Source organism: Pteronotus mesoamericanus, unplaced genomic scaffold (assembly GCF_021234165.1).
Source record: "Pteronotus mesoamericanus isolate MK-2021 breed Mesoamerican mustached bat unplaced genomic scaffold, CSHL_Meso_final contig_657, whole genome shotgun sequence".
Taxonomy (NCBI): domain Eukaryota; kingdom Metazoa; phylum Chordata; class Mammalia; order Chiroptera; family Mormoopidae; genus Pteronotus; species Pteronotus mesoamericanus.
The window spans coordinates 51,832-73,469 of NW_026555229.1; the positions used below are offsets into that span (position 1 = coordinate 51,832).

At 46.2% G+C, this 21,638-nt stretch overlaps 1 protein-coding gene across 1 annotated transcript in view; it reads right to left on the reverse strand.

The window, feature by feature from the left end:
• Positions 1-683: 683 nt before the first annotated feature.
• The window catches only part of PDLIM1 (PDZ and LIM domain 1), a 40,189-nt gene continuing 19,234 nt past the window's right edge, over positions 684-21,638 (reverse strand). Inside the window, exons 4-7 of the mRNA XM_054581241.1 lie at positions 17,712-17,911; positions 8,356-8,507; positions 1,628-1,745; positions 684-1,190 (exon numbers count right to left, since the gene is read on the reverse strand). Of these exons, the coding sequence (XP_054437216.1) occupies positions 1,004-1,190; positions 1,628-1,745; positions 8,356-8,507; positions 17,712-17,911 (657 nt within the window). The 3' untranslated portion in view covers positions 684-1,003. The remainder of the gene's footprint in view (positions 1,191-1,627; positions 1,746-8,355; positions 8,508-17,711; positions 17,912-21,638) is intronic.

Here is a 21,638-nt window from a genome sequence, read left to right on the forward strand (position 1 = left end):
AACGGCCAAGGAGCACAATAGGTCCTTGGGTTTGGCTGGAGAGATCAACAGGGTGCCTTCCAAACAGCAGTACTAGTGGAGGTTAGGCAAAACTGGGAAACCAAAGCACAAGGCAATTAGGAAGAGATATCGTAGACAGAGGAACAAGGAAACAGGAGGTGGTACGTAGGAGGGAAGCAAAAACCCAAGATGCCTTTGCTTTGAAGGATAAGGTGGTGTTGTCCAATACAGTAGTTAGTGGCATATGCTGAAAGGATACTTTAGATATATGGCGCTAATAAGTGTATTATTAAAATTAACTTTATCTGCTTTTTTCTTTTTCAATGTGACTACTAGAAAGTTACATGCATGGTGTGTATCCCATTTCTATTGGACAGTGACAAAGCATTCATTTATGGATTAATTCAGCAAACGTTTGTGGACTATCTCTCTGCCTGGCGCTGAAGAGATAAAGCTGAAAAAGACTGAGGATCTTTTATTAGCACAAAAGATACAAAGATAACTTGGAGCAAGCCTCAAAATTCAGATGCCAGATTTCTCATATCTGGAGGAAAAATCTCAGAGAAGTGGGAAATCCAGAACAAGAGAAAAGGTTTCAGAAATCTCATCTGGCTTGAGATAGGAAATAGGATACATGGTCAAATGATAAAGGGCACCACACTGCCTTAAAGTCTATAAATTTATTGAGTAAAAACAAAATCGATGACAGACATATTAAATTCAGTTTGGTTCAAATTTGGCTGTCCGTTTGCAGCAGAGATGAACTGAGGTGAAGAGAAGACACAGCGATGCTGGCAAGGGGACACTGAATGAAACAATCTTCCATTTATTATAAAAGCAGGCATCACGCAGCAGTGCGAGTCAGTGAGCAAAGGCAGAGGGCGCAACTTTTAATGAGCAAAGATAAAACCAGAGTAAGCCAGAACTTCCAAGAGAGGAGAGGGCCAGGGCATGGAGGAACAGGGGCTCCTTGGAGAAGAGGGTTTCGTGCACATCTGCTGGTTCACTTGGGGAACACAGTGACCACGTCATAGCCTTCGGGTGGGGTGACCCGCTCTCGGGCGTGCTTTTCACAGTAGATCTGATCTTCCACAAAGAAATGGCCCTTCTGTTTCAGGTTTGTGCCACAGTCGGTGCATACGTAGCACTCGGGGTGGCGGTGACGGTCCCGCAGCTTCACAAACACACCACTGCAGAAGGGAGGCAAGGAAGTGGCTCCATTAGCGACAAGCACAGGAAGGCGGTGCACCAGGGCCAGGGGCCCCTCCCAAGAGGCCATCAAAAGGCAGATCAGGGCCTCCCAACAGACCTCCATGGATAAAGGGACCTCCCATCCCTGGGGTCCAGAGACATTACTCTTGAAACCTTCCAGAAGTCTCTCCCGCTTCAACAGAGTAGGCCTGCTTCTTTGAGTTTTATATGTTCACACCCGAAGGGTTCTATGACCACAGAAAACTGTCACCACCTGGCTCGGGGACACGGAGCCTACCTGGCTTCTCTGCTCCATATTCCAAGTAGGATGTTTTTTCCTATCACATCCAAAACGTGTAACATTCAGCGCTTTCCATATTTTTGTGGTTTACTCAACTTGAAGGCCCCCCAGTGTTCAGGGACAGCAGATACTCACACAATGCCAGTGCCACATTTGTCACACATGGGCAGCTTCTGAGCATTTCCAATTGATGCGGCCACTTTAGTGACTGGAGCCTTAACACTCCTAAATCCCGAGGGCTTGTTGGGATCCCCTAAAATGAAGAAAACACTTGGGTTGGTCAGGAAGGGCAGGATTGCAGGACTGTGTAAGTATCATTGAGTTTCTCAGAGTTGTTTACATGTATGTTCCAGCAAGGTCGTGGGCAGCGGAGTCCAACAGACCTCAGTCGGCTGTGTGATCCTGGACAACTTACTTAACTTCTCTGGTTCCCACATTCCTTTCCTTAAAAAAAAAAAAATCACTTTTTTCCTTCACAGTGGCACAAAAGGATTTAAAAATGCACGTAACGCCCTCCCCACTGTATCTGACATATGTTCAGTCCTCAAAACACGCATGACATTCTGATTAAATACATGCAAGCACTGCTATGGGAAGTTAACAATGCCTTAGATAGAATAAGTAAATCACTGAAAGGCTGTGTTCAGATACTGAAAGAAATCCAATTCACAAGAACAAAGTCACTACAGAAGAGATCAAGACAAGCAGCCAGCGGAGCACAGTGAGCAGCCTTCCTGAAGTCAGCTTCGTGTGTATGAAATAAGCTCCTAGCTGCTGTGTGTTGAACCAAGTATAGCCCAGCTCGTCACATCTTCAGAGCCCTATGTCATAGCAGCTACCAACAATGGTAAGCTTCTAATTTTACTACTATTGCTATGTATCTGGCTGGTTATGTTTCCACATCACGTATTTCTTTACTGTGACCTGGCCTAGTTGTCTTGTTACGTTCATCAGCTGTGTACATACATCTCTGTCTGGACTGCAAATTAATAGAGCACCAGAACCCTGTTCTATATACTTTTCAACAGTCCACAGAACCTAGCATGGGGTCTCAACAAATACCAGGAAATGAATGATGAGATGTCATGACAAATGCATGATGGTCCCTACCTTAGTCCAACAGGCTTTGGCACAAGAAGCTAGAGAAGTCTCTCCAACAGCAGTTCCGAACGGGCTCCCAGGAGCATCCCAGGTACCAGGAGAGATTTCATAGAATTCCCAGACCAGGCTCTACCCCAGGCCTGGGTGCAGGGTCCCCAGGAGATCCTGTCCTATCCCCGATTCCTTAGACGGAAGCAGCTGTTCTTAAACTCTATTGTGCATCAGAATCACCTGGAGGGCTTATTAAAACAGACTGCTGGGCTCACCCATTTCTGATGCAGCAGGCCCAGGGTAGGGCTCAAGAATGTGCATTTCCAACTCGTTCTCACGTGCCACTAGTGCTGCTGGTCCAGGAACCACACTTTGAAAACCGCTACATAAGAGCCCCAACAATGACTTTCTGTGTAGGGCACAGGGGTGAGGGCAGGGTCATTGAAACTGCAGCCATGCAGGGAAATCCTGGGGTGGACAGAGGAGGACCCTGGCTCTTCTATGCTTTTAGAAATTGAGTCCCGTATGTTGACTGGTGCTTCTAAACCAAAGACCGAGATGTATTCAAATAAGGGGAATTTAAAATAGGTTGAGCATAGTAGATTACATATTCTGTCCACGATTCTCTGTACCCTCCCTACCCTCGCCATGCTTCCCATTATGTCAGTGATTCTCGACTAGGGCTGATTTTGTACCCGAGGGAACAGTTTTTGTTGTCACAACTAGAGCGGAATGCTATTGGCATCCAGTAAGTGGAGGCTAGGGATGCTGCTTCATGTCCTAAAATGCACAGGACAGCCCCACCACAAAGACTCATCTGGGCCAAAATATCAACAGCAGGTAGGTTGAGAAACCCTGCCCTTGGTGGAGTGAACCTCCTCATCCCACAGACTTTGAGTTTGGCCACATGACTTGTTTTGGTCAATGGGATGTGAAGGAGATGTGAGCCAGGCTCAGGAATGAGAAGACCCATGGAGCCAGGCACAGCCCTGCCAAGCCACCACTGATCAACAGCCCGCCACAGCAGGAGCAAGGAGTACATTTGTGGCTGCAGCCCACTGCTGACTAATATGATGAGAGAGCTAGCTTCAGTTACGTGGGGTACTTGGCCGCCTTTTGGAAAACAACAAAAGAGAGTATTTCCAAGCAGCCTGGGATTTTAATGGCCCGGCAGGGGTGTTTATGGCACAGTGTCTCAGGTTTTCGCCAGCAGGCCTGGGAGCATCCTGCACGGGGGAGCAGATGAACACAGATGTCCACCTGGCAACACATGAGAAGAGGCAGAGATCAGGAGGCTCTGGTTTTCCACCGTTTCCAGCTGAGAGCTGTACAGGGGGGCTTGGAGAAGGCTCGATGCTGGGCCATCAGCAGGTGCATCAGGGAAACCGCCTTGGTGCTTTGGTTATGCTCAACCCAAAGTACCTTCTTGACTCCCCCAAACTTCCTCCCTTCTTGGCCACAGTTCCAACTTTATTCATTATAAACTTTTTGTATTAATTTTGATTTTTTTTAAATATTGCACTGAAGTATCATTTATGTCTTGATTAGTGAGTTTTTGGTGCCCCTTTAAATTTCTTTTAATTGATTCTAGAGAGAGGGAAAGGAAGGAAGAGAAACATCGATAAGAGGAACATGGATATTGGTTTCCTCTTCCACATGCCCTAACCAGGGACCAAACCCACGACCCTGGCATGTGCCCTGACTGGGAAGTGAACTGGTGACCTTTTGATTTGCAGAACTATACCCAACCAACTAGGCCACACAGGTCAGGTCACCCCTTAAATTTTGTACCGAAGGCAGATGGCTCCCTCACCTCACCCTGACCCTGGACCCTACAGGTCCTGCAGGGGCAGCTTCATGCTTTCCAATATCCCAAATAGGCTCCCTCAGGTTCAGGCTGTTGGGGCTGGAGCCACGTTGGCTGCCTTCCCTCTGCGAAAAGAAATGGCAGCACGTCTGAGAGCTGGACAGCTTAGAAGGTAAACTGTGCTCAGGGAACCAACTCCGTGCAGTCAGGGTCTCTGCGCTCTCCTCCACATAACTTATTCTCAATCCCCAGAAAAATTAGCAGAAAAGGGTAAGGGGCGCAAGAGGGTAGAAAGAGAGAAGGAAGGAAAGACGTGAGCGCCTCATGCAGTAGGCAGAGAATCCACATCCCTTTGTGAAATAAGAAGTAAACTCAAAATTGGGCGCAGCAGGAGCAGCTGGATAAAGGCATCCTGGCAGCGGCTTGTTCAGGCCTGCAGTGCCACCTGCTGGCTTGGTTTTTTTCTCCCCCCATACTCAGCCAACACTGCAAGCTCAAGGAAATTTCATTTTACTTCTCTCTCAACCAACTTACAGTAAAAATACCAGCTCCCTTAGGACTCTGGGCAACTAAAAAAATTTCCAGATTTTCCTTCTTCCAGTGAACCTTGCATCTCAAAGCTTTCTGGAAAAAAAGTGAAAATAAGTAAAGCACAACTTGCTTTCTATCCACTTCACTGCTCAACAACCTTCCAGGGCTCCGCATGGTCTATCGAAGCAAATTCATGGTCCTTGACAGAGCACCTGGTGGTCTTCAGTGGTCTGACTCCACATCCAAGGATTCTCCTGGAACACCAGGCATTAGCCATAATGAACCTCAATACTTAGTAAGTCCAGCTGTCTTATCTCAGAGCCTCTGTGATTTCTCTGCGGGTTTTCTCAGCCCATGATGTCTCCTTCCAAGTTTCCTCTCATTAAAAGTTACCCCCAATGGACAAATGAATGCGTAAACAAGATGTGGTATATATGTATTATATTGTTTAGCCTTAAAAAGAAAGAACATTCTGACCCATGCTACCACATGAATGAACCTTGAGGACATTATGCTAAGTGATATAAGCCAGTCATAGAGTGAAAACTACTGTATGACTCCATTCATATGAAGCACTTGAAGTAGTCATAGTCTTGGCAACAGAAAAGTCAAATGGTGGTTTCCATGGACTGGGGGAGCGGGCAGCGAGTTATTAGTGTTTAGTGGGTAGAGTCTCTTATTCTGCAAGGCGGTAGCATAACAGTATGAATGTACTTAATGCTACTAAATTGCAAGTTTCAAAGTGAGAAGTCCCACATCGAGTCTTTGGAGGGTTATCACCAAACCCTGCTGCCAACCTGTGGAGGCCTCACTGACTGTGTCACTTCCCTTAATGCTTTAACCATCCGCGAAGCAGACATTAGCAGCCTCACTGGATGTGCGCCGAAGCGAGGGCCTAGACGGGCGAGCAACTTGCTCAGGGTTTCATGGCGGGTCATGGGCAGACCCTGAATGTCAGTGTTTTTCCTACCACGCGGCACTGCTTTACAAACCAGAGGCCTTCTTGGATGACAGTAGCCCTGATGGGGTGTTTATGATGTGGCCGTCACTGCCCCGGGCTTTGACTATTTCATCTCAGATAAAAACAGGCATTTGAGCTCCCTTCCGAGTGCCTTCTACAAATGGGGGAGGTTTAGATTGGAACTTATACTGTTTCTTTCAGTAAAAATTTAATGCAAATATATATGAAGGGATTTGGGAGAAACTACAAGATCCATCATCTCCCTCTTGTTTTTTTTTTTTTTGCAAAAGTTTTTATTTTCTTTGGGACAAGAAGATACTCAGCCCAGGGGGGAAAAACTATCATTCTCAGACTCTCTTGCAACTAGGTGTGGCCATGTGATTAAATTCTGGTCAAAATGAAACTGGGTGGTTTGGGACTTCTGGGAAGGAGAAAGCTGGCACACCTGGAAGGGGTCTCCCCAATTAGCCCTTCCCCCCTTCTTCCTTCCTGGTGCCTGGAAGTGGGCATGATGGCTGGAGCACCGCTGCCAACTAGGAGCATGAGGTAACCTTGGGAACCAGAGCCACAGGCTTGGTAGATGGAGCACAAGATGGAGTCCCGACCCTGACGAGCACAGAGCTGCCACCTCAGGGCAGCTCGGTGATCCTGGACCTCAGGGCCTTTGTTCTAACATGAGGGTATTCGACTAGAAGAGCTCTGCAGCGTCTGTCTAGGTTCCCGTGTGGGCTGGAATGGACTAACTTTCCTCTCTTAATTGAAGAGTTCAGCATACACTTAAGTTGTGGTTTCTCAAATGTTTTGACAGAACTGTCATCCCCTAGGGCTGGCCCCCAAGTCATTTGTTGCATGGGTCTAAGAGTGGGACTTTGTACAGAGGAGGGCTCATGACTCCCCAACTGCACAGGTATTCCAAGCAAAGGGGGGAATCACTGGTAGAATATCCTCTTTGCATAAAAGAAGAACTTTCCCCCTAATTTCCTGTGCCTGTAAACTGCCAGCTTCTCTAAAGAACCCACCCAAATGGGAAGAAGCCTGTGCGATGGAGGTGTTTAGTAGGGAACACTCAGTTCATGAAGGACTCCCAAAAGGAGGGGTGTTACTCTTCAAGGGGACCCTGAGCTCGGACCTTCACTGGCTGCCCTGAGTACACCAGTCAACCCCCCTGGAGCCAGGCTGAAGCAGAACCCATATCAGAAGTGCCACATGTCCCTCCCAGGAGTACCCGCAATCTCTTCACAGGCAGAAACACTGGAGAGAAAAGTGAGCAGCAGAAAGCAGGACTCCTAGGCACCTGTGCCTCAGAGCAAGGGACAGAGGCAGAGTGTGCACGGCTGGGAATCACAGAGACCAGGAAGGGGTGCAAAGCCCAACTCTGCAGAGAAGCCATTCCTAGTAGGCTGCTCATGAGAATGCAAAGGCTCTCAACCACCTGGGAGGCGGGTGAGCCTGAGGGCTCCTGCTCACAGGTAGCCCTTGGGAGAATGGATAAAAGCATCCTTCCTCAACACACCTGACCATCAAAAATTTCTCACAATATACTGTCATTGTTCAATGAAGATAAGCTTTTACTAAACACCTGAAAATGAGCATCATAAATGCCCGGTATAGTGTATATGCAAAGGAAAGACTAAATCCTGAGATCTGTAGAGCCATACAAGTGGCCCTGGGTGCCTCGGACATGGGCTCCCACTGTGGACAAGCAAAAGCTGGCCTGGAGCCACTTGATGAGGTTTCAAACCTCATAATAGTTATGAAGCACCTACTATGTGTCGGTCACAGTGATGGGTGTTTGGTGCAATTTGTAACATTTGATCCTCACACCAATCTGAGGAGGAAGGATTTTGATCCCTGACTGACAGGTGAGAACAGGCCAGGAAAGGCTCAGAGACTTGCCAAAGGTCACATGGGAAGGGTGTGGCTCTCAGGAGGCCAACCACCCTAGAGCAACAACTACAAGGCCTGATAATGTGAGCCCCGCACCGGGCTTCGCTGTGCTGCTGATTCATTTTCATTCTGCCTGTCATCATCTGCGGTCTTCACCCACTCACACAGGTCAACCACCACGGAAATGTGCATGTGGGCGCAGACCAAATAAAAGTTCAAGGCACAGACCAACAGAATCTACACCGTCAAGCTCACCATGACCTCAGCCTCCTCAAGTTCATGTGACAGGATACAGCCAGGCCAGGTGTGGTGGGAGCTCATTCACATTCATTCATTCTCTCTCTACCTCTTCCGCCACCCCCCCACCTCCCTGCCCCCCTTCCTCTCCTCCTTCTCCCTCTCCTTCTTCCTCTCTCTCCCTCTCCCTCCCTCTCCCTCCCCCAGGTTTTAGCATTTTGAAGCCATGCCTTCCAAAGTACACAGTGCTCTTTCCACCCAGGCCTGCGGTCACCTTTGTTTCAACAATGATTGACCTTCACCCTAGGCCTTGAACAAGAGCCTCTGACCACAGGCAGAGCTGATTACCTTTCTCCTCAGATTCCAGGATTTCCTGCAAAACCAGGAATGAAGTGGACTGTTTGGGGGGCTCATTTAACTCCTGCTTCTCCTGAAGCATCTTGTAAACTTCAGATTCTTTGTCGATGACGAGTCCACTTGGAGACTGAGAATGCTCTAAGCTGTAAAGAATGTTTGGAAATTCATTAAGACATGTCAGAAGTGAAAAAACCTCACGAGGGCCCCCCCTTCCAAGGAAAGACACCCTTGAACCCTAGTGAATGAAGCCTCTCCTAACTCCTGCCAGGACTGCGAGGTGCCTGGAGCCAGAGCTGGCTGCTGCTCCAATGCAGTCAGAAGCTATTTTTCAAAATAGTTTCAGTCACTCAATTACTTTTTGGCCGAATCCCATGGAATGGGAAATGCTTTGCTTCTTTCTAAATTACATAAACAACATTACGCCAAAAGAAAATTTAGAAACGGGAAAATGTCCACCACGACCTAACCACTAAAACCTCAGCGGGGTCCCCTCAGTTCAGGCCATGTGTGTCCTTTTCGCAGAGCTGAAATCACAGTGTTCTTTATTCCTCAGGACATCAGAGTGCTTTTTGTCTCTATAAACTCCTCATTCTCACGGCGGGGAGCGCTGGGCTCCCCACCTACAGCACAGACAACAGGATCTGCCCTGCTCCATTTCACAGGGTTGGTGGTGAGGGTGAAAAAACGCAAGCGCTTTTGTGAACTGTAAAGTTCCGTTCCGCTGGCAGGGCCGGGGGCAGAGGCCTCAGTTAGGGCCCAGGATGAGCAAGCAGAGCCTTTTACCTCCAGCACCTTCCCTGTCTTTCTGGATTCCCCAGATAGGATGAGACAGGCAGAGCTGGGGGCTCTTGCCTCCAGGGCCTATTCTCCAGGAGAGGAGCTTTGCTGCCTGGTCTTGGGAAGGAGAGGAGGGGGAGAGAGGGAGACCCCAGTCTGTTTTACCTGCCGTCTAACCCGACTCCCAGGGTTTCTCAGTATCCCCATCTGCACAGCATATCCAAGCTACGCCATTGTGTATCAGCACAGCTGGCCAGCTTAGCAACTTGTCTTTTGTCTTATGTTCGACCAGAAGCCAGAGGAGTATTTTAAACACATGAATCAGACTGTCCTGATGTGGCTCGAAGTGTTCTCATCCAACTTAGAACCAAATATTTACAGTTTTAATAACATAATACAAGTTTAATCAAATTCATCTCCTTTGGAGTAAATATTCATTACAAAAAGTAGAAAGGCCATAAAAGATATGGCTCTGCTTTCTTCTCTCAACATAGTCCCTGCCACCCCGGCTTAGCCGGCTCTAGTCGGACCAGCTTCAGGCTGCTTCTGGAAGCCAGTAGCCTTAGCCCCTGCACTTCCTGCTCCCTCCTCACTTCATTCATGTCTCTGCTTAGATTAACTCTTCAGAGAGGGCTCCCTGATCCTCCCCTTATAACAACGCACGGCACCACAGCACTCTACCTCTTTACTCTTCTGTATCTTTCTCTGTGTTTTCTCCTCTCTCCTCAGGAGTTCTATTTGCAGTTGCCTGTCCCTTTATTGCCTGTCACCCCCTAGAAAGTACTCCCTACAAGGGCAGGGCCTTGGTCTGTTTGCATTGTGCTCCCTGCCCTGGATCAGTGCCTGGCACTGCGTCAGGGCTCAGCAGGTATTAGGGAAGTGAGTGAAGGCTGCCACGTGGGCCAAGTCCCTCGCTCCTCCTGGCTGCGCTCTCTCCCTGCTCCTGCGGGGTCACAGGGGATCTTCTGGGGCAGCAGGACCTCCCGGGCCTGTGCCAGGGAAAGGGGCAGCGCAGCCTCCAGGGCCCTGGTCACCTCCTGCCTCTCAGCCTCAGATGCTTTTTCAGGAGCTGCCACCCGCTAGGGAAGAGGGACAGTGTGTCCAGGGAGCCAAAGTGAATACCAGAAGGCGGTGCAGTTTACCGAAGCAGACGGGTAGGTTTGTATGTAAACCCACTGTAATTTGTGAGTGAGAAACTACAGGCCATCCAGCCCACAGGGCTGCCTCCCAGGTGTGAGGGTGCAGGCGGTGACTGCCAAGTTTATCAGCGAATCTAACTGCCTGTCCTTAGGGCTGAAGCCATGGCTACACATACAAATGATTTACACTGATTATGTTCTACTTACTCTTTTCCCACCCATGGTGTAGTTATTTCTCAGGCCCTTTTAAAAAGAAAACTGAGGTAGATGTTTTCCCTGAGTAATTCTCCCCAAGTTATCTCTCTGTCTCCTTCTCCTTCTCTTTCCCAGTCAGCCCCCTAGGGCACTTGGTATCCTCAGGTCCCAGCTGAAAGCAGAGCCACTGGCACCGGTGGGGCTACGGGTTTCCCCTCTGACTACATTCAGGTTCTCGCAACGGAGGACATAGCCTTCAAGGAGTGACGTATGCTTTGCTGCAGCCACCAGGGAAGGTTGACATGTACGAAGACGTCATCAAGTCATCAGCTGATCACTTAGGTTGGCAGGATTGGTCGCTGCCTTTGTCCCTCCCACCCATAGGGAGCCTCGATAGACCGCCTTAAAGAGGAGTTTTAACCAAGAGCCACGTCCTCCTCCTCTGGCCACCTACTCGGCCCCATCGTTGGAGTGTATGCCTTACTCCTTTCTCTGGGTCTTGAGTTCTGAGCTTGCCCTACAATAAGGTTTTATATTATTTTTGGTGAATCTTTTTTCTACTATACTTAGAACTATTTTAAAATCAAGATCAGACCATGGAATGTGCCTAGGGAGAATTTTGCCCTTTCTTCGGTGTATGTTGTTATGTCTGGAAGCCACCAAGAGAATGCTGAAAACGACAGAACCCAAACTATAAGGTCTTCTAGCAAACAGTCCTGTAAAGCAATACATGGTTAAAAAAAGAAAACAATTTACTATTTTTCTCAAATAATGGTAATATCCATTACTGCTTAACAATTTATAATGCACTTTCAACATTCATTACCTTATCTGAAGCATTGATATACACCTAATTCAAAAGTACTATCCTAAGACACAAAATCTAAGTCTCAGACACTAGAATCTAAGGTATTAGTAAAAGACAGACACCACCATATCTTAAAAAATAATTCTAAGACAAAAATAGACATTCGAAATGGAGCCAAAAAAGCATTGTCATTTTTAAACATAGTAACAGCAATGAAGGAAAGAATTCTACAGAGATAGGGTTTCAAAAAATACAATACGTCTGCCTGAGTCACCAGGAGGAAAGCTTGTGAGGGTGGGATGCTAGGAGTCACCACATTCTCCTAAACCCATTCCTTACAACTGCAGAAACAAAATACCTGAGTTTAATCAAGTTCAGCTCCTTTGGAGTAACCATACATTGCACTCCTTATGCTTCCTAGTTCTTGTTTCTTCCTGAGTCATACTTGGTGCTGAATGTTCACCAGTTACCTAAATGTTTAATATTTTCTCCTACTCTTTCAGGACTGACCATAGGTCCTGTCTCCCCAGGGCCATCACAGACAGGCTACTCCCAGCCTATGGAGGTGGCTGACATAGCTGGGCATTTAAGGATGCCAGTGGTCTTTAGAACGTAAGAAGAAACTCCCCTTGAGCTGATCTTCCAGAGGAGGATTTCAGAGGCTGAACCTGACGTGGCACACAGGCCTGCTCCATCCAAACAAGCAGCTGGAGTGAAGGTCAGAATGTTAAGGAGGATGGAGAATAGTACACCCATGGCTCTAGGAGCTGAATCAGCACGGCAAAGACACACAAAAAAATGGAAAGACATCCATGTTCATGGATTGGAAACATTAATGTTAAAAATGTCAATACTACCCAAAGCAATCTACAGATTCAATGTAACCCCTATCAAAATCTCAAAACCTTTTTTTCAGAAATACCAAAAAAGAAAAAAAATCCTGAAATTCAAACGAAATTTTAAAGGACCTCAAATAATGAAAACAATCTTGAAGAAAAAAAACAAAACTGGAGGTATCATACTCTCTGATGTCAAAACATATTACAAAGCTACATTAATCAAAACAGTATGGTACTTGCATAAGCCTCTTAGACCAATGGAACAGAATATACAGCCCAGAAATAAACCCTGGCATATATGGTCAAATGATAGTCAATAAGGGTGCCAAGAATACACAATGCAGAAAGGACAATCTCTTCAATAGTAGTACTGACACAACTGGATATCTGCATGCAAAAGAATGAAACTGGACCTTTATCTCACGACATATAAAAAATCAATTGAAATGGATTAAAGACTTAATGGGAGACCTGAAACCATGAAACTCTTAGAAGAAAATATAGGGGAAGAGCTTTATGACATTGGTTAAGATCAGCCCCCAGCCAGTGTAGCTCATTTGATTAGGAGTCATCTCACAAACCAAAAGGTCTCTGGTTGATACCAGGTCAGGGCACATGCCTGGGTTGCAGGTTCAGTCCTGGTCAGGGTGCCTATGGAAAGCAACCAATCAATGTTTCTCTCTCACATTGATATCTTTCTGTCTCTTTTCTCCCTCCCTTCTCCTCTCTCTAAAATCAAAAATAAAAATGAAATTTAAAAAAAAATGGTTACAGCCCTGACCAGTGTGGCTCAGTTGGTTGGGTGTTGTCCTGTAAAGTGTAAGGTCACTAGTTTGATTCCTGGTCAGGGCACATGACTGGGTTCCGGGTGGGACCCCATTTGGGATGCATGCAAAAGGTAACCAATCAATGTTTCTCTCTCTCTCTTTCTTTCCACTTTCCCATCTCTCTAAAAATAAATAAATAAAATCTTTTTAGAAAATGGTTAAGATGATATACTTTATGCTATGTATTTTTACCACAGTAAAAAAAAAATAAATCCTTAGAACAGAACAAAGGAACTGTTGACATACATGTTTAAAAATCTCAATAAATTAAGTAAATCTCCAGTGAATTATAAGTAAAAAAAAAAAAAAAAGCCAATCCCTAGAAGTTACATACTGTATGATCCCATCAATATAACATTCTTGAGATAAAATTAGAAATGCAGAACAGATTAGTGGGCTGCGAGGGTTTAGGAGGGTGTGGGGATAGGAGGGAAGTGGGTGCGGCTATCAGAGGGCAACCTGAAGAACCCTTGTGGTGATGGAAATGTTGTCTTGACTGTATTTATGTCAATATTATGAGCTATAGTCTTCAAGATGTCACTATACAAGAAACTGGGTAAAGGGTATAGAAGACCTCTCTTATTATTTCCTGTAACTGCATGTGAATCTACAATTACCTCACAATAAAAAGTTTAATTAGTTTTAAGAATCCTTCTCCCAAATGATGCAAGTTAAGTGCTAACTGGAAATGAGGTAGAGGAGACTTTAGTACCTGGTTTTTATGTCGGTGTGGGTTAAGGAGGTAGGCTGACTCAGAAAAATCCTTCTTGTCTGAGAGGCCTCAACCTGGTTACCTCATATCCACAAAAAATGCAATGCTGGGTACTCCTACATAATCATGTTTAGAAGGGGAGCCTAGCCAGAACGCTCCCTATGTGTTAGTCTTCCAAGGCCTAGATGTTGGGCCTGTAATAAGAAACCAGAGGAGTCATTATGGGCACAGGGAGAAGAAGGAGGAACACCCAGACCTCAGAGCCAGTTCTCTGTGGGCTGTGGGCAAGTTTGGCCAGAGGGGCAAACAGCTGCCTTCATGACAAAGGTTTCTTCTGATCCAGCTCCAAATGAGTCAGGCTTAACATGACCCCCCACATCATTTGAATAGAACCATGTATCCCGTTATTTCCACTGCACCTGCTTGGAACTCTGCCTCCTGAGTATATGAAGAGATTGCCTGAAAGCACAGTTTGGGACTAGTATCTTGGGACTATTGTGTTGATTATAGGAATCCAACCAATTATTCCATAAGAGGCCACCTCTACATCAGGAAGGTGACTGATTAACTGCACTTGTTGGCTGAACTTAAGCTACAATGCTGGGAAAGAAGCTTACTTTAAGTCACAGCAAAATCTTCTCCATGAGCTCTGTCTACATGCTTCTGCCTTTCTGGGGGAAGCCCCTGGGTACTCTGAAGTGATGGTCATGGAGTTCCTCAGGGGCAGTGAAATCAGCAATAACTGGCGTTTACTGAGCACCTACCAGGGGCCAGGCACTATGCCGGGTGCTTTTGACACATCTCATTTCATTCCCTCAATAACCTGGTGGGGAGGTAGTCAGTATTATCTGCACTTCATGATAAAAAGATGGCGTTTCAGAATTTTCTGGTTTGCCCAAGATCACACAGCTAGTAAGAGGCAGAGTTGGAATTCAAGCTCAGGCCCTGCTATGTATGAAGCTTGCGCTTTTAGCAAAGTATTGAGTGTCATCCCGTAGAAAATGAAACCTGGGCCCCGTATCACCAGACAATGACCCGAGAATCCCTAAACTCAGTTGAAGGTGGTCCGAGGAGAGGTGAAAGCTTAATGCTGAACACAGCAACATTCCCTGCACCCACAGGTACACAGGAGGCACTCCATAAATCACTGTTAAACCGAATGGATCCACAGGCCCTCCCACTCGGCTGGGTGTGTGCTGGGAGGGCAGATGGTAGAAAACACCCTCTTGCCTGACTCCCCAATTAAATTAGGAGAAGACAATGCTGTCTGTGTTCTTGTCTGATGGGGACATGGCCCTGGGAAGTCCTACATGACAGAGAGCCACACGCACATACACACACCAGTCCGCTTTGAAGTGCACGGGACAAAGAAACTCAGAGTGAGCCCCAGGGAATCAGTGATGACCTCAGATGCAAAGTATGAAGTGAGCCAATTCTGGAATCTCAGCGGATTTCACAGACTAAACAGTGGGGGTGAGCTAGTGCTCCAGACTTCTGCAGAGGGAGAAAGCAAGGTTACCAGGTGGCTGCTGGGTTTGCAAGAGAATCTTCCTTTGCTGAGAGTGCATCGGGCCCTCCCAGCAACAGCCCAGTAAGCAGAGACACCCGCACAGGCAGCACCGCCTGCTCAGGCGGTTTCTCAGCTGTGGGCTCCTAGGATTCCCAGTGTTTCTGGATTCATTCCCAAAGAGTTTGGGGTGGAGAAGAACCTGCGCCCCGTCTGCTGAGAAAATCTGAAAAGGGGCTTCTGATAAAGACTCAAGAGGCCACAGCAGCCAAAAAGCCCACAGCAGGAGGGGACAGGGGCTGGAGGAAAGGCTTGCACAGTGTCCAGACATTTTCAGATTTAATTGTTTCAGACTGAGAGGAGGGTGCCGGCGGGGAGCATGAGAGAAGAAAGGAGACATTAATGAAGGACTAATGGCCAAGGCCATACTAAAAATACCTCCCAGGCACACATTTCTCCCAATGCATAGCAGCTCTTTCAATTAAGGATGTGTCATTTCCTGGGTTATTAAACACAGAGCATGGAACATTCCACTTGGGGACAGTAACAGAGGGTCACATTCTCAGCCTCCCCCCAGCGCCAAAGCAGCAAAGAACAGGAATTGTGGCCCATGGTATTTCCACCACTCAGCTGCCCCCTGCGCTGCTGGAGAGAAAGCTTCCCTTCAGTGTGTGTTTGTGGAAAGGCTGGGTGGCCCAGCATGGGCTCTGTCTCAGGCACCTCAAGTGCTCCCACAGTCACCTGAAGGACACCATCATCTCAAGCAAGTACCACACTGCAGGAATCAAAATTTGAGGGAAGAAACATTGGTAGCCACTTTGCTTTGCTTACTACAACAAATACAGTTAACAGCTTGGAAAGCAAGAGTCGCCTAGCAAAGTCTCCCCTACTAGATTTGAAGAAACCTCACAGTGCTGTTCAGTGCGGGGCACAGACTCCTACATGAAGTGGGTGCCCGATGCCATCTGGTCTTTTTCAGGGAAAGGGGAACTAGATGAACGATATGGCCCAGGAGCCCTCAGAAGGTCCCTACCCCACGCCAGCTTTACCCAAATATTTAAGTCATTTGGAACCTCTCATGCCTTGCCGTCTCCTGCCCTGCATTTGAAGCAATGGATTTGTCATTTAATCACCCTACGAGCTGGGCAGATTCTCATTAAAGATGAATTGGGGAAAAACTAAACAGCAAAAAGGGCTTCGGAGCTAGCATAAGAACTGTAGATTCCACTTGATCCTCAGAGATCAGACAAGTTTGGGCCACACGGAATTTTCCAACAAATTTGACTGCCACCAGCATTTAAAAGATCGAGAAATTTCAAGAAAAGATAAAAAGAGGCATTTGGACTTCTGCTTCAATGCCATTAATCATCAGAAATGGGACTCCAAGGCCAGCATGCAGTGTCTGGCTGGAGCCAAGTAGTGGTTCCCCCTCTGCATGGGGCATGCACTGGCCAGCTGCCGCGGGCTGCTCTGCTCCCGTATGTTTGCACTCAGCTCTGCCCTCGTGTCCTTATCTCTGCCACCTCTGGGCATTTGACGTGGCAACTGGTGATGTAGTCCATCCCCCTTTCAGCCACAGAAAACCAGTCCCATTTTTACCTTCAAACCCAGTTCTCCGCCACGATCTGTGGTATTCCCAGGGTTTGGATTCATCTTCAAAGAGCATGGGATGGAGCAGACACTGGGCTCCCTCTGCTGAATAAAGACACAGAGGCACCGCCTGGCCGGATAGCTCAGCTGGTTAGAGCGCTGTCCCGATACACCAAGGCTGTGGGTTTGATCTCCGCTCATACGACAATCAACCAATGAACGCATAACTAAGTGGAACAGCAAACTGACATTTTTCTTTCTCTCAAATCAATAAATAAAAACTAAAAAAACAAAAAAGACATAGAAGTTGGCTGTGGCTAAATGGTCAGTGGGACAGGAGGGGACACGTCTCCTCAGTCCTGAGCAAGATGACTCCTTAGACCTGTCCACACTGCCCGCCTGCAGCCCTACCCCTACCCTGGGCAAACCTGCTTCTGCTTCTGCTTCTGTTCCTGGGTCAGAACCTGGTCCTGTGGACACATGTCTATATCCTCATGGACTTCTCTTCCATTATTTCTACTGGCCAATCGGGGGAAAAGCAAACCAAAAATTGCATCATGAAGTACTTTTCCCTTGATGGTAAACACAGTGGAAACCCCGAAGTGTAAACACCGAAGCACTTCTCAGGAAGCAGCGGGGCTGTCAAGGAAGGAGGATGATCACTTTGAAGATGACGACGATTAGATATATCAAGACAATAACAACACAAGTCTAAGCAAATAATTGATCACTTTGTGCCAGACACAGTACTGGGCATTTTACAGGTTACTTATTTTTACAACAACCCTACAAGATAGGTGGTACCTTCTTTTTAGAGATGAGGAAAATGAACACAGAGGGAACTGTGCTAGAGTAGGCCTTTTTCTCCCTGGGCTAGTGCTCTAACCTTTTCCCACCTGCCTGCCCGCCCACCCCGGGGCCTGGCCTGGAGGAGGATTCATGCGCCTACTTACACTCTGCCATTTGTCTCTGGCCCACTGGCCATCGTCTTTGACTCCAAGGCGCTGTTGAAGTTGGAGATGTTTTCAGAAGAGTAGAGGCCGGAGGGGTTGTTGTACTGGTTTGTGATGATCCTGGGGCCAGAGCTGGAGGCAGGCGAGGCGGTGAAGGGCATGGCACTCCGGTTGTGGGCGCTTCCTATGTGTCGGACTTCCTGCAGGCCGAGACCAGAGGAGACATCAAGGCGGGGGCGAGTGCAACATACCCCCCTTGATGGACAGTGCTGGCCGAGCACCAGGGAAAGAGGTGTTCCAATGAGCTCCAAAGGCCCTGGCTCAACACCAAACTTCAGCTGAGGGGGCTCTGACGTACCCAATAAATATGGGCAACAACCAGGGAGCGTCCCAAGCTGGGCACATACGCAGGTTCGCACATCAGCTCTGCCTTCTGGTTCTTCCCTGAGTCCCAGGGAAGCTGACCTCCTGCTGGGGAGCCCTGGGCAGGACACTGCTTGATGCCCGGGAGCTGAAACACCCTTCCAGGGCACATTCTGGAGGGACTAAGGTACCAGAAGGAGAAGAACAGGCAGTCACTTCACATCAGTGCAAAGCCAGAGATGATAGAAGATGGAGATGAAGTCCCCAGAACAGAGAGGGTTAGACAAACAAGTTAAGAGGGCGGCCATGGTGACTCCGAGTGGAGCAGCCCCTGACTAGGCAGAGTTAGCCTCAATGCGCCCACAGAAGGACACAACGGGAATTCAGAATCTGTTCTTGTGGGTGAAGGACGACACTAATCAGATGAGGGGTAGGGGATACTTGTTACAGGGCAGTGCCCAGGGGAGCTGCGATTTGAGAAAGTGCCCTCCACCCCCACGCTGGCTTGCCAGGAGTTGTGGATAATTACTACATCTACGACACCTCAGAGCTTTTTACAAACAGCCAAACTTTTTTAAACTAACATTTTACAAAAAAAAAATTACGGCTTTTCTGATGACTCAATTAGCAAGTCTGGGTCAACCCTGGCTCCCAGGCAACAGACGCTCTTGCACAGCTGACTAAACTCAACCTGTGCCAGGTTTTCTGGGTTCCCAGTTATCTTCCTGAACTCTGGTCTGTTTCTTAACACCCAGGCCTAAACAACTGCCCCCAAAGAGTTTCTGTTCTCTCTTGTTCTTCCTTTTTCTTTTTTACTCTTTTGGCTAAATCTTCAGGTCCTTCACACTTTCATAGAAAACATTATGATGAAAAGTAACACCTTAATTTACTGTGCGCTGATTTAAAGTAAATAAACATTCCAGAACAGGAAAATATTCTTTTTCATTATTCACACGAGCACCCTCTTCAGCCAGTCAAAAGCAGTGAGGTTTGTACAAAGGACATTGAGTTGACTTTGTTCATGCTTGGACCAAAGCTAAGAACACACAGATGATTTGCAAAAGGGGAAGTAAGTAGAATTAGCTAAGAAAATAACTCTAGCAGTAATCAGAGAATAGTTAAGTAAATTTTATGGCACAGCTAGTCATATGCAGGTATTGCTAGCAGTGTACTAGCAGGCCAGTGGCCTGGGATGCGGGCCCACGTCAGTGGCTGGCCCACAGCACCATGGGGCAGGGGCAGAGCTACAGCCACGAGTGCGGTTCTTTCCTCCCTCTTCTTCTCCACAGCAATTCCTAGGAGTAGTTCAGGGTGCTGAGCCTCAGGGAACAGCCCATGTTTTTCTGTCTTGGCTCAGTTTTTCCTTGTTACTTCCTGTTCAGCTTTGGGCAAGTTATATGCACCTCTCTCTCAGCCCATTTCTCATTTTTAAAATGAAGTAAATAAAGCCTCTTTCACAGGACTTGGTGGGAAATATTAGTGTGCCAAGCACAGTGCCCGGCACACAGAGACATTCAACCAGTGTCCATCCCCTTCTCCCTCCACAGAACTCCATTTTCCTTTTGAATGGAAGTCAAGAGAGAATTCAGGTCGGACATTCTGGTTTTCACTTTATGGAGAATCTTCCAAAAATATATCTGTTTTGTACATAAAAGAATATCTGTAACCCCATGTGAATACTGGTCTTTCCAGAACTCAGGCGGTTAATTCAGGGCCTGCCTTTTGGAAGGGATGATGTAATTGTTTGGGCTTCGTATTTATCAGTCGCCTAGGAAACTCAATAATGAGGAAATATAAACTAGGTGTGTAACTGCTCTGACCTAAGATAAGCTGGGGTGTTGGTTGGCATTGCATGAACTAACAGATCTTTTAATTATAGATGAACTCTGCTCCTACTCACTCTATTTAGAATGGCTGGAAGTGGAGAACAAAAAAAAATGAGAGGTCGGAAATTTTTCATATGAACAAAGAATTACTGGAATCAAAAAAATATATACTCAAGTTAGATATTAAAGTATTTGACAATTTTTTTAATCTGATGAGAACTACTTCCAAAATATTAATATAGGTAACCAGATTATATGTTTAAAATGAAAATTCAAGTATAACACATATAAAAATAAGTATTACCCTAAGTTAAAACTAGGATTTTAGGTAGACAAAATTAAAACAAAATCATTCCTTATATATTATAAAATACATTAGAATTTAACACATTAAAACCTAACATTTATAGTAAACTTAATGAAGTGGCCGGAACTCCCTGGGACACTGGAATTAACTGTGGCATGTTTTAAATTAGTTTGCACAACTGAGTTTATAGACTGAGCCCCATTTTATGAACTTAGTCTTAACATGACCTGTACAGAATAACAGGTTCATGTCCGTTTTGAAATGTCTGATGTAAAGTGATCCTTAATGTGCCTCTTAGGATTATTAAGTATGACTTTTATTATATTAATGGAAAAAATTTTGTGTGACTGGATTTCTGACATTTTAATGGAAGCTGTTTGAGAAAATGTCACTTACATACAACTCAATTTGCCCATGCTAACGTACCCAGTGAGTTCGATTTCATACGAGTTTCTGTTTTATGTGTAAAAGATGGCTAGCTATGTTATCTTTTGATTATATCTCATTTTACCATAAAAACTAGCCTCTCCAAATGCCCTGGCCAGGTAGCTCAGTTGGTCAGAGCATCGTCCATACCCCAAGGTTGCAAGTTCGATCTCTGGTTGGGGCACATACAAGAATCAACCAATGGATGCAGAAATGGGTGGAACAACAAATTGATGCTTCCTTCTCTCACCAAAAACAATTTTTAAAAATTTGGAAAAAACATTAAAGTTCAATTCTTCAATTGGAAGTAAATAGATAATAATCACAAACTAGTCTAAAAGCATGTTTTAAAAGCCATTTACTTATTAACTTATCATTAATAATTCATTAATTTGTCCAACAGACACATACTTTGTGCAAGTGGTACGTTAGGTGTGTGGTATTTTACAAAGATGTTCTAAACTTTCTTGTTTAAGTTTTTTCCCATTATTGAAAAAAAAGAGAAAACTCATTCCCTGTAAATTATTAAGAAGATGTAATGTAGGAAGAAAGAAATAAAATTGCCTATACTCTTAAGTACTGAGAGATTATTTACAAATCTGGGACCCCGGGACAGTATACTATCTCAGGAAATTCAGGGGGTGCATGGACTCCTGACGGCATTTTTCAGTATGAATTACCACTTCATTTTAGTCATGTTAAGGTCTCACCAGAAGTCTTACCATAACAAAAATAGAGATTCCCACCCTCAGGATCACGGAAATCAGACAGTGGGACACCAGGAATTGCAGCACAGTTTACTAGCAGATTTCCCCTTCGCTCCTCGAGCTTCTAGGCTTCAGGACTCAAATTTACTTTCATCCCTGGCATAATTCATTTGTATCAGAAGTCCATAATGCGCTGAGTCAGCTCCTTTATTTGACAGGGTCCTGCCACCCTATTCTGCACAGGAAGGCTTCCGCCCGCTTCCCGTATTGTCTTCCTACCCTCAGCTTCCAGCCCAGG